At 44.5% G+C, this 13,835-nt stretch overlaps 1 protein-coding gene across 1 annotated transcript in view; it reads right to left on the reverse strand.

Moving 5' to 3' along the window:
• Positions 1-13,835, reverse strand: part of NAPEPLD (N-acyl phosphatidylethanolamine phospholipase D) — a 62,993-nt gene that overhangs the window by 22,660 nt on the left and 26,498 nt on the right. Inside the window, exon 2 of the mRNA XM_073619604.1 lies at positions 4,446-4,752. Coding sequence (XP_073475705.1) covers positions 4,446-4,752 — 307 coding nt within the window. The remainder of the gene's footprint in view (positions 1-4,445; positions 4,753-13,835) is intronic.

The following is a 13,835-nucleotide window of genomic DNA, read 5'->3' on the forward strand; positions in this document are numbered from 1 at the left end:
TGTGGGGACTTATTTAGAATACAAAAAGTGTCAAAACTAGAAAAATAAAAGTAAAATTAACAAATTAAAAAAAAAATTTCAAATATGTTCAAAAGTACATGTGAGGTATCGCCCTGCACGTTCGCGCGAGAGCAATAAATTCTAGCCCTAGACCTCCTCTAACTCAAAACATGTAACCAGTTAAAATTTTAAAGCGTCACTTATGGGGATTTTTAAGTACCGAAGTTTGGCGCCATTCCACGAGCGTGTAGCTGCTGTGCTGAAAGGCTCATAGAAATACCGTTACCAGTAAGTAACTAAGGTTTTCTCCCCTCGCCTTTCAGGACAGCACCTTGGAGAGGATAGCCAAGTACTTACTTCAGGGTGGGACCACAGCTTATAAGACCTTCCTGCCAAAGAATTGATTCAAGGCAGACAGCAGACCTGTAGTGCCTTATAAATGCAAGGTCAGCTTCTTTGATAGCGTGCTTTTAGCCGCCTCCCCAAAGTACTTCTGGGAGCTTTCTCCCCTTTGCGTGCTCCTGTTGGCAGGATGAACAGGGCGGTAGACTTTGAGGAGTTTCTTTACTTCAAGATATTTTAAAAGACATCCGATGTCTAGGAGTGTCAAAGGCCTCCTCTCCCGGGCCGGAGGAAGCTAGACAGAATGTGGGCAGTATAATTTTTTTGCGTACGGTGGAACGCTAAAGAAATTTTTTGGAAGAAAACCCGGATCTGTCCCTAAGATTATTCTGTCTGGAGAACATCTCAGGAAAGGCTCAGCATTAGATAGGGCATGCATCTCGCTAATCCTGCAGGCTGAAGTTACCGCTAACAGTGGGATTGTTTTCAACCTGCGCAACTCTATGGAGATATCTTGCAAAGATTAAAAAAAAAAAAAAAAAAAAAAAAAAAAAAAAAGGGAAGGGGCGTTCATGAGCCCTTTAAGAACTAAAGATGAATCCCACTTCGGGAATAATTTGACCGGCATAGGTCTACCCCTAGCCTTAGCTTTAAAGAAAATGAATCAAATGGCTCTAGATAAAGGTTTTCTCTAGAAACACTGACTGCGCTGCCACCTGCGCCTGCGAGGGTGCTCGCTCCTAATTTTTACCCTACCCTATTTGGACGATCTGCTACTAGTAGACCAAAAAAATTTCAGTTAGCAGACAATCTGCAGATAACTCGGCACCTAAACAATTTGGGATGGCACAGCAAGTAAGATTCCTGGGTCATGAGAGGGACTCGACAACAGTTTTTTTTTCCTTCCGCAAGAAAAAAATAGGAAAAGTGGGCAAATGCGCCCTGCTAGTAACCACAAGGTTGCAAGTTCGAATCCCACGTGTGCCATAGGATAGACTCCAGAAGGGTCACACCAGGAGTCAATGGAAAAGATCAAGATTGCTACAAGAACTGGCAGCCCAGTGGATTGGAGGTTAGAATTTCCACCTACAAGCACTGAGGTTTCTGGGTTCGCATCCCAAACATGCCACTTTATGTAGCGGATTCTTACAGGAGGGGCTTTTTCCTCCTAGAAGGACCTCTCTCTGATTTGGCAGTGGTTTCAACCCCACGGTCCAACCAGGTGCCACAGAGCCTTTAATAATGGGGGGGGGGGGGGGGGAGGGAGAGAGAGGTACCCAGGAAACACCCCTTTCTGATAACAAAGAGCTACCCCATTCTGCTGTACTGCTAACAGACAGCACAGGCTTCTGTGGAAGGACCACACAAGAAAGCAAACACCCAGTAAGATTAGAGGCACCTCCATACCTCTCTTACCTGGGTCTGGCTGGTGCACCGGGCACCTGTATCCATCCCAACCGCTGTGGCAATACCTACAATGCAGGGTACACAGGGGTTGTTGCCGCCTTTCCGGCTCTTTAAAAAGTATCCTTCCGGTGTCCTTTTCTTCCTTACTGCTCGAGGGCCAGAAGGACGCACCAGCCAATGACCCGCCTCTTCCTCCTGCGTTCCAATGGCCGAATCCACTTGCCGTATGCCCACCTCGGAAGTCCCGCCTACTGGAATGACGTCACCCGCCCTCCGGGACTCGGATCCGACATGCAGAGAGCTCTGGGCTCTCTTAGCCTGCACGCCCGCGGCCTCCAAGCACACAGGCGTGTTCCCCCTGGGTGGCCATCTCCCCCATGAGCCGGAGAATGAAGAAGGCACCGGAACACCCCTTTCCCGTGTGCGGGGGTACTGGGCTGGTCACAGAAGATTCCTGTAGGTACTGCCAACCCCTCTCCCTAAGAAAATTCCATGGAATTCCCCAGCAGTGCTTCTACCATGGCGGAGGAAACACTAAGACTGATGGCACGATGGAAGCAGCTGCATTTAAAGGGCATTGTCACGACAGCGTTTCCTGTGAAGGGTGGAGCTACGCTCTCTCCAAGGTGCTGTCCTGAAAGGCGAGGGGAGAAAGTTGTAACGACTGCCATTTTATTCTCTAGGGTCTCTGCTAAAACATAGATAATGTTTGGGGGTTCTATGTAATTTTCTAGCAAAAAAAAAAAAATTATGATTTTTACACGTAGGAGAGAAATGTCAGAATTGGCCTGGTAGGCAAGTGGTTAACCGTTTTCGTGCAAATAAAAAGAATTAAAAAATACAGAAAAATATAATGATCACAAAGATCATGCAATTGTTTTGTTGCGAGGGCACTAACACAGCTTCAATCACCTTAAACATGGTTGTGACTAATTCTCATGACAGTATCCAGACTCCTTGTTTGCCTGCACAGGATGCAGAGGTCTTCTGTGCATCTGCGTGCAGGCAGTCCCATTCATGGCAATTGGGATACAACGGCTGCACGGATACAGCCACTGCTCCCAATTTGACATCCATGTGGGTGTGTCCCTGAAATCACACTGTTTGGGTTTGGGGACATGGCAACTGCACTAAACACCTGTGCATCCCATGCAGGCAAACACGGCCCTCATGCTCTAAGACTCCAATGTGAACAAAGCCTTGGCCTGAGCACCCTCAGACAAATTTAAAAAAGCAAAATGGCAGTCATTATGATTTCGCTTGAATTATTATAGAAAAATTCCACTATGAAGCATATGCTGCTGCCAGACTCATCCACCTTACCAACTGTTCAGTGTCTCCCTGCCAATCCCTCCACTGGCTTGTCTCCTCCTCCCATGCTCATCTCCAAGACTTCTCCAAAGCCTCTCCCATCCTCTGAAACACCCCACCCCAATCTGTCTGGCTATATTCTACCCTGTCCACTTTTAGGAGGGCAAGGAGGGCAAGAAGCCCTAAAAAATCATCTCTTCAGGGAAGCCTATCCTGCCTTTAGCTAATAACCGAATCTTATTTCTTCCATAAGTTTATCCCTCACAGTTATTGCCACAGCTGTTCCACCAACCCCTCCTTATCAGATTGTAAGCTCCCGGGAGCAGAGCCCTAACCCTCTTGCATTGGTGCTGTATAAACGTTTGGCGCCATATAAAAACCTTAAATATTATTATTAATAATAATAATAATAATAATAATAATAATAATAATACTTTCCTGTGACAGAACTGTTTGGCACCCGACTAGGTGCTTCCTTCCGCCAAAACCTGCTTCTTGCCCTCCAAACAGTTCCGAGCAGACAGAGAGCTAATACCACCCCTTTTTAACCAAAACGCCACACACGGACAAGTTGTGAGGTAAAATCCAAAAGGAATGACTGACTGTTTATTGAAACTCAGACACATACTTTATACCCCACAGGAGGATAGTCACCCCCTAATCATATCCCAACAATACAAACAGGAATATAATTACCATAGCTAAACAACAGCTAACATATACTATAAACATATTATATTCATTAAACAACTAGCCACCCAGACAATGTTGTGATTAATCAGAGATTTCACTCCTGGTCTGACTACCAGGCCCCAAGGTCACAACAAAGTACATTACACATTATCATTAGTATAAGCACATAACATCCCACAATAGTTTGCTAGCAGACAGACTGAAACAACAGGAGAGATGGGAGAGACATATTTAGAAGAACACCACATAAAAGCTTAACAGACAGGCTATAGCAGGAGACCACCAGCACCAGGTGGCTTGCTGATATTAAACATCTGCTATGAGTCTCCGTGTGAAGCAGTCATTGTTGATAATGGGGCACCTAGGCCCTAAACATGGATCCCAGGCCTAGAGTCCCAGAGTCTGTGTGTTTTGGGGAGACATGAGCTTGAATCAGAAAGAAGACCACTCCAAGGATCCCTCAGGCATACACCTCCCAAAGAGTAGTGTTCCCTTAAAAGCCAGGGCCCATAGTCAGTGGGTAAGAGGCTTGCTCCTAGTCCTCTCCAAAAGCCCCTGTCCTGGTTAGGTCTGTTTCCATACTAAAATACTGACTGAGGTTCTATTGCACTGCATCGTGTTTAACAATGGAATAGGTTTATTTTCTATAAATAAAATGTTTAAAAAGGGGGACAAACTTGTAACACACATACCTCTTTTGAATGGGGTACATTGCTATTATCTTTCTCTGTTATAGCCCATTTCAGAGCACTGTGAAGGCCAGGAGTCTTCCAGGTAGGCCAAGGATTGACAAATCTCCCATTCTTGTCCTTCACAGACTTGGTCACATCCTCTTCTAATCTCAAATCAAGCCTGAAGCTTTTTCTGGAAGACCGTGAAGACTCACTGCTTCTTGAACTGCGGGTTGAGTTTTGGCGTTTCCGGACTGTCTCTTTTGGGTACTGATTCGATGTTAAACATTCTTCATCCCTTTCATCTTCGTCTGAAACCTTATATAATCTAAAATAGAAGTTTGAAATTCAAATTACATAACACATATGCTGCATACACAGAATTACTAAACAAAAAATCCTAAACAAACACTTACCCCCTTAATGACCAGAGCATTTTTTTTCTATTCAGCACTGCGCTACTTTAACTGGAAATTGTGTGGTCGCACAACACTGTACGCAAATTACACTTTTATAATTTTTTTCACACAAATGGCTTTTGTTTGGTGGTATTTGATCACTTTTTTTCTTCTTAGGGATGGAAAAAAAAAAAAAAAAAAAAAAAAAAAAAAAAACACACAAACCCACACACCACAATATTTTCTACTTTGTAATAAAACATATCCAATTTTAAAAAAAATCAAGTTTCTTCATAAGTTTAGGCTAAAATGTATTCTGCTACATATCTACAAACTATGGTACATATTAGGGATAGACCAATATCGTTTTTCCGTTGACGATACGACACCGATAGCAGATATTGTGTGCCGATATTTTTTATCTTTTTTAATACAAAAGTAAATTTTTTTTTTTCTTAAAATCACTGTTATTGCTGTCACAAGAATGTAAACATCCCTTGTGATAGTAATAGGCAGTGACAGGTACTCCTTATGGAGGGATCAGGGATCTACAAGTCAAGATCAGCGTTTTCGAATACTTTCTATTTTTTAAAACTGGCGCCTGTAGGATGCCAGTAATCCAGAAGCGATGTTGTGACATCGCTTCTGGGTTACTAGATCCGAGACCTGAACAAACCCAATTCTGGCTTTGTTCAGGTCTCCGGCCAGCCGGTGGACGTGCGGGTGATGACCACGCCCCCTAAAACGTCACAGTCCCAGCATGCCCAGGGACTGTGACGGCATAAGGGGGCGGGGTCACCGCCTATATAAGTCAGAGCAGAGCGCACAGAGAGCATTCTAGCCCCAGAGAGCGTCGTGTCAACATCAGGAGAAGAGGGCAGAAGGCAGAAGATTGAAGACCGGGCTCCTCCGCTTTAGCAAAAGAGCGGCAAAAGAGCAGAAGAGAGCGGAGGAGCCCGGCAGAAGATCCGGAGAGCGTGGAGAAGAACCGGAGAGACCCCCGAAGTCGGAAGAAGACCCCCGGAGCTGTCTAATAAAATGCTTTAAAAATCTGTGTAGTGTTTTTTTTTTAAATTGACACTTTTTTCCTAGGTGAATGGGTAGGGGTACGCTGTACCCCATACTCATTCACATAGGGTGGGGGGCCGGGATCTGGGGGCTCCCTTATTAAAGGGGGCTCCCGGATTCCGATAAGCCCCCCGCCCGCAGACCCCGACAACCAACGGCCAGGGTTGTCGGGAAGAGGCCCTTGTCCTCATCGACATGGGGACAAGGTGCTTTGGGGTGGGGGGGCCGCAGCGCGCCCCCCTCCCCCAAGGCACCACCCCCCCATGTTGAGGGCATGCGGCCTGGTACGGTTCAGGAGGGGGGGGGGCGCTCGCTCGTCCCCACCCCCATTCCTGTCCGGCCGGGCTGCGTGCTCGGATAAGGGTCTGGTATGGATTGGGGGCGACCCCCCACGCCGTTTTTTCGGCGTAGGGGGTTCCCCTCAAGGTCCATACCAGACCCAAGGGCCTGGTATGCCTCTGGAGGGGGAACCCATGCCGGTTTTTTTATTTAAAATTTGGCGCGGAGTTCCCCCCTAAAGATTCATACCAAACACAGTGCCGGCATTGGCGGGGATCCAAGTCGGATCCCCGTTCATTGAAAGTCGGACACATGCCGGCTTCATGTCGCAGGGCAAAGTCGGATCCAAAGTAGGACGGCTGTCGTGTCGCACCAGTGTGAACCCAGCCTTAGAGTCAGCAAGAGTTTCTTATTAAATCTGGTTATATATAAAACAGGTCATTTATTATGAGATAAAAGATATGATATATTTGATAGAATTTGCAAATTATTGCTAGGGAGGATAAGATGGTGACCGTGGTCAGGCTCAAGTAAATGCCACTTTTGAAATCAATTTTAGACGACTTTAACAAGAATAAATTTTCCATGACTAATAATATCCACGTTCAATGCTGTGAAACTCTTTGTTTGTATGTCCATTCTTCATTCTTCCTCTGCCTGATGATCACCAGTAACAATGACATCTTTGATACATCACCACACAATGTGTCCGTGTACAGCTAGCAAAAAGGCAGCATTGAAACCAGAGTACCAGGGAGAGAGGAGCCAACCTATATAAATACAGATGTCAAAGAAATGACTACTATGAAGAACATATCACAATACTATATTAAGATCAGGATTAGTACTGAGTTATGGATTTGAATGACAGCACGCTCCTTGGATAAAATACCCAAATATCTGAAGTTTATAGGAATTGGGGCAGTTATGTAACCAGCACACAGAAGAGAGAATGCAATTAACATGAGAATGTGACAGCTGAGCGTAGATAGAAACATCACTGTCACTGCAATGTGCACTGTTCTAGAGGAATTCATATGAAGCAGCACAATAGTACTCCTCTGTATAGTATAAAAAGCAGTCCTACCACTCATTACATTAGTATAAAAGATATAGGATACGTTGCCTCATTTAGATGTAAAAATGATATTAAACCTTCATTATGTACCATCAATCAGGTCAGTAGTATACAGTACATCATGGACACAGCATAGATTAAATATTCCAAAGAGAAAACCATAGACACTATACAAAAATTGTATGCCGCTATAAATGCCAGGATTTGCTCCAAAAGAAAATCAATACTTTTCACAATGCATGTGTACAGACACGTATTGAAAAGTGTGGCCTACAAATGAAAGCATTATTCTCTAAAGCAATGTTTCTCAATTCCAGTCCTCAAGTACCCCCCCAACAGGTCATGTTTTCAGGCTCTCCATTTTTTTTGCACAGGCGATTTAATCAGTTTCACTGCCTTAGTAATTAGCACAGCCGTTTCATCTGAGGGAAATCCTGAAAACATGACCTGTTGGAGATACTTGAGGACTGGAGTTGAGAAACACTGCTCTAAGGCTGCTTTCACACTGGTGCGTCGGAGGTAAAGCACTACTTTACCGTCGTTTTAGCGGCGCTACTAGGCCACTAGCGGGGAGCTTTTAACCCCCGCTAGCAGCCGAAAAGGGTTAAAAACCACCCTAAACGCGCCGCTACAGTGGCGTTTTGGCGGTGCTGCCCATTGATTGCAATGGGCAGGGGTGCTTTAGAAGCGGTATGTACACCGCTCCTACAGCGCTGCAAAGATGCTGCTTGCAGGACTTATTTTTTACCGTCCTGCAAACGCACCGCTCAAGTGTGAAAGCACTCGGCTTTCACACTGGAGTGAGGAGAAGCTCTTTATAGCACCTGTAAAGCGCCTCAGTGTGAAAGCAGTCTAAAGAACACTGGACTACGTTCAGAACAGACCTGCTTTTGAAAGAGTTTTCCCTAAATCACATGTTCAAAATTTGGGTTTTTTTTAATCACTTTTTGTACCAGCATCAATCACCTGAACACATTAGGGGATATCAACAAAGGGTGGTGCACGCATAAAGCCTGTCCCCCCCTCTTCTAAACTGATAGAGCAGAGGTCGATTACTAATGAACTATGGGGGCGCAAGTCGGAGAGCTGGAGCTACTTGCTATGGTTCCCTCTGGCGCTCAGGAGGAAGGCTGTTAACCCTGCATTTACTGGGGTTGACAGCCAATTAACAGAGGAGAGAGACATAGGAGCTGTCTGCCAGGTTACCAGCAGACAGTTTAAATCCCGTATGTCAAGCTCAATCTGGCAAGGATTTGCAGCACTTTAGTATAAGGGTCGACTGATTATCGGTGCGGCCAATATTCACTTTTTTTGAAGAATTGGTAACAAACTTGCCGATATTGCTTCAAGGCGTTGTACCGGGGTGATGCCTGCAGCTGCAAGCATCACCCCCCCCGGTACCATTCTTTAGAGCGTACGGTCAGCTTTCTTGTAGTAACCGATGCAGCTAAGCAGCTGCTAGGCCGTCATCACAAGCAGTGCTGACTTTTAAAATAAGGACACTCACCTGTCCCGGGGTCCAGCGATGTCGGCACCCGAGACCGAACTGTCCCTCGATCCTCAGGTGCTGCCGCTGCCATTCTCAGTGAGGGAATCAGGAAGTGAAGCGTTGCGGCTTCACTGCCCGGTTCCCTACTGCGCATGTGCGAGCTGCGCGTCTACACCGGTCCCCGTTGTGTTGTGGGAACACAACACAACGGGGGTGGGTGGGCATTTTGCGGCTAGCTGCAGGCTAGCTATTCCCGGAAGTGGGTGCAGATACCTGTATTATACAGGTATCTGCACCCCCCTCCCCCCTGAAAGGTGCCAATTGTGACACCGGAGGGGGGGAGGAATCCGATGAGCGGAAGTTCCACTTTAGGGTGGAACTCCGCTTTAAAGATGAAATAGGCGCAGACCTGAAAAAGATCTATTTTGTTAACGTGGTGCACGCCACTCACGCCAGTTTACTGCGTTGTTAGAAGGATGCATGAAGCTTTGCTCATTTCTCCCATTCACTTCAAAATTTTGGCTTTGGATACAAAACACATTTTAAAATGAGTCAATATTACAGTCTCAGCAATAGTCTGTTGAGCAAACCTATGAAAGGAAATAAGGGCTTTTGATATAAATGCATTTTTTTTTTATTTTTTTTTATTTACTTCCACAGCTACCAAAAAAAAAACAAAAATAAAAAAGAAGAAAAACACTCACAGGCTCTTCAGAGGTATGCATCTGCAGCTATTCACATCTTAGTAACAATCCATCTGCTTTAGATTTTGCTGCTTCAGCATGTGAATATTACAGTGCATTTTAATGTCAAACTTTCCTAGGGTTCTGAATAATTTATTGTAAGAACGTCGAAAATACAACCCCGGCAGTCATAGGGAATGACACCAGCCCTTTGTATAGCGGAATACAGCAGACTAGCACCTGCATTGTTATGTAACAGTTTTATCCAGGCTTTAGCACCTTCTTTAGGCAATATGGCAGTTGTTAATGTTATGTGTAATATCCCCAGACAATTCTATTTATAACATAGTTATTCATATCTACTATGAGTCCAGGAATACCGATCATTCTTGTAGGTTTTACATTCCAGGAAAATTTGAAGGATGAAGTTATCATAGCATTTTACCTAAAGCTTTGTGCTTGAAAGGCGCTGGAAAGCCTGGACTTGTGACAGTCATAATAATTCTGGTCCAGTGACAGGTTTTCACATTCTACACAACGTGCTAAATATACCGCACCCACCATTTTTATGTACTCTGCAATGATCACACTAAAGAACAAAAGCAGAACACATTTATAGTATTTTTAATGATTTAATTCACTTGCCAAAATGTTTATCACACAGATATGCTGAATTTACTGCATGCAAGTTAGATTATTGATTTTCCTTTTAGGAGGGTTTTTGCTCCTAGAAGCACCAGTATTTTCTGGTTGGCAATACAGTTGTGCTCATAAGTTTACATACCCTGGCAGAATTTATGATTTTTCAGAGAGTATGAATGATAACAGAAAAACATTTTTTCACTCATTGTTAGTGTTCGGCTGAAGCCATTTATTATCAATCAACTGTGTTTACTCTTTTTAAATCATAATCACAAACAGAAACTACCTAAATGACCCTGATCAAAAAAGTTTACATACCCTGGTGATTTTGGCCTGATAACATGCACACGAGTTGACACAAAGGGGTTTGAATGGCTATTTAAAAAAAGGTAACCATCCTCACCTGTGATCTATTTGCTTGTAGAGAGTGTGAGTGTGTGAGTGTTTCTGGTCTCCTGACAGACCCTTGCATCTTTCATCCAGTGCTGCACTGACGTTTCTGGATTCTGAGTCATGGGGAAAGCAAAAGAATTGTCAATGGATCTGTGGGAAAAGGTAGTTGAACTGTATAAAACAGGAAAGGGATATAAAAAGATATCCAAGGAATTGAAAATGCCAATCAGCAGTGTTCAAACTCTAATCAAGAAGTGGAAAATGAGAGGTTCTGTTGTAACCAAACCACGGTCAGGTAGACAAACTAAAATTTCAGCCACAACTGCCTTGAAAATTGTTTGGGATGTAAAGAAAAACCCACAAATAACTTCACGTGAAATACAGAACTCTCCGAAAACATGTGGTGTGGCTGTTTCATGATGCACAATAAGGAGGCACTTGAAGAAAGATGGGCTGCATGGTCGAGTCGACAGAAGAAAGCCATTACTACGCAAATGCCACAAAGTATCCCAATACACCAAACAGCACAGACAAGCCTCAAGCCTTCTGGCACAAAGTCATTTGGAGTGATGAGACCAAAATGGAGCTTTTTGGCCACAACCATAAATACTACATTTGGAGAGGCGTCAACAAAGCCTATGATGAAAAGGCACACCATTCTTATTGTGAAACATGGAGTTGAATCACTGATGTTTTGGGGATGTGTGAGCTACAAAGGCACAGGAAATTTGGTCAAAATTGATGGCAAGATGAATGCAGTATGTTATCAAAAAAATACTGGAGGAACATTTGCATTCATCAGCCAGGAAGCTGCGCATGGGACGTACTTGGACATTCCAACATGACAATGATCCAAAACACAAGGCCAAGGCAACCTGTCATTGGCTACAGCAGAATAAAGTGAAGGTTCTGGAGCGGCCATCTCAGTCTCCTGACCTCAATATCACTGAGCCACTCTGGGGAGATCTCAAACATGCAGTTCATGCAAGACAGCCCAAGAATTTACAGGAACTGGAGGCTTGAGCCATGATAGAGATATACAGTGGGGACGGAAAGTATTCAGACCCCCTTAAATTTTTCACTCTGTTATATTGCAGCCATTTGCTAAAATCATTTAAAATTCATTTTTTCCTCTTTAATGTACACACAGTAGGGCTGGGGGGGGGGGGGGGGGGGGGGGGGGGGGGACACGATTTAAGTCTTGAATCGAGTTAAGAAGTCAAATTGATTCAAAAGTTAAGCAAATCGATTTTTTTAGATTTTTTTTTCACCGCGCCAGTCCTGAGGAGCTGCAGGCAGGAGTTTTTAGGTGAGGCCGCGGCTTCGGCCTAGTTCGCGAGGCCAAAGCCGCGGCCTCGCCTAAAAACTCCTGCCCGCAGCTCCTCAGGACCAGCGCGGTGTCCCAAAAAAAAAAAAACACACCACACACACACACACCTCGATTTGAATCGTGAATAGAGTTTTTTTTTTTTTAAGAAAATCGCAGATTTTTTTTTTTTTTTTTTGGAAAATCTCCCAGCCCTAACACACAGCACCCCATATTGACAGAAAAACACAGAATTGTTGATATTTTTTGCAGATTTATTAAAAAAGAAAAAACTGAAATATCACATGGTCCTAAGTATTCAGACCCTTTGCTCAGTATTTAGTAGAAGCACCCTTTTGATCTAATACAGACATGAATCTTTTTGGAAAAGAAGCAACAAGTTTTTCACACGTGGATTTGGGGATCCTCTGCCATTCCTCCTTGCAGATCCTCTCCAGTTCTGTCAGGTTGGATGGTAAACGTTGGTGGACAGCCATTTTTAGGTCTCTCCAGAGATGCTCAATTGGGTTTAAGTCTGGGCTCTGGCTGGGCCATTCAAGAACAGTCACGGAGTTGTTGTGAAGCCACTCCTTCGTTATTTTAGCTGTGTGCTTAGGGTCATTGTCTTGTTGGAAGGTAAACCTTCGGCCCAGTCTCAGGTCCTGAGCACTCTGGAGAAGGTTTTCGTCCAGGATATCCCTGTACTTGGCCACGGACACTGCTTTCCTTTTCAAAGGGCTCCGGCCAGTAGTGTATTTAGGTTTTGTGCTGCCCTAGGCCTGACTAAACTCGTGTACCCCAATTTAAATATGACCCACCCCTTCCTGTTAAGGCCACATTCCCTTGCCATTTAAGACCTGCCCTGATATTTTCGAGTGGGGGGATAATTCTAAGGTTTGGGGGGCAAATGGATTCCCTTAATTTGCATAGATTTCCTCTCACTTCCTGTTTGGCTATGGGGCAGGAAGTGAAGGGAAATCTTTGCAATGGGACAAGGATGGTAAAAATCTAAAATTGACAGGGGCTTTAACCCTCCCTTACTCTATCCAAAAATGGGAAGAAGATTTGCCTGTTGTAGTTCTACCTTAAAGCGGGATTCCGGCCAGGATATTTTTTTTTTTTTTGTTTTTTAAAGTCAGCAGCTACAAACACTGTAGCTGCTGACTTTAAATAAGTAGACTTGCCTGTCCTGGGTGCCCGCGATGTCGGCCGCCGACCCGTCCCTCGGCTCTCAGCACAGCCATCCTAAGTAAGAGAAACAGGCAGTGGAGCCTTGCATCTTCACTGCCAGTTTCCTACTGCGCACGCACGGCACTTTGTGAATGGGATACGATGTGTTGTGGGACACACACAGTTCCCATAACACACCGCGCCCCATTCCCAGAAGACAACGCAAGGAGCAGAAGACTGAAGATCACCGCAGTGTAGGAAGAGGCAGATTAGGAAGACTGCCTAGCAACAGCCATTTCACGTAAGTTAAAAATTTTTTTTTTTCTTCATTTTTTTATGCATTTTTTTTTTTTTTTTTTTTTATTTAGGGTGGACCTCCACTTTAAGCACAAATTTCTGATAATTTTATGGAGAGAAGATATAACCATGCCAATGGTGCAGCAGAAAACATAGCACAGTGAGGCAGGTTTGTGGTCAAGGATGAAGCAACGCCCCCCCCCCTCCCACACACAGTTGCGGAATGCCAGTCACACACGTACCGGAAGCAGTGCGGCCGCTTTATGGGGGTGCTAGACTAATTTGCCTCTCAGCCCAGTCCGTTCCATAAGACTGGCGCTACACTAACAGTGTAGCGCAAGCTGGCGGGGATGCTTTCCATGCTGCCCCCCTGCAGAGCGCTGCCCTAGGCCTTGTCGGCCTAAGCCAGGATACAGCATTGGCTCCAGCAATAACCACCATAGATTATTCAATCCCATGAGAATATAAAAAGAGATAGACCTCATGGTGCAGTATATCAAATAAGGTTTAATAAAAGTTAAAAAAGGAGATGAACTCACATACTCCATATAAAAACACGCTCGTTTGTCATAACATTCAGCTGTCACCACCAACAAGATGGTCGCTGC

This window comes from Aquarana catesbeiana, linkage group LG03 (genome assembly GCF_042186555.1).
Source record: "Aquarana catesbeiana isolate 2022-GZ linkage group LG03, ASM4218655v1, whole genome shotgun sequence".
Classification (NCBI taxonomy): domain Eukaryota; kingdom Metazoa; phylum Chordata; class Amphibia; order Anura; family Ranidae; genus Aquarana; species Aquarana catesbeiana.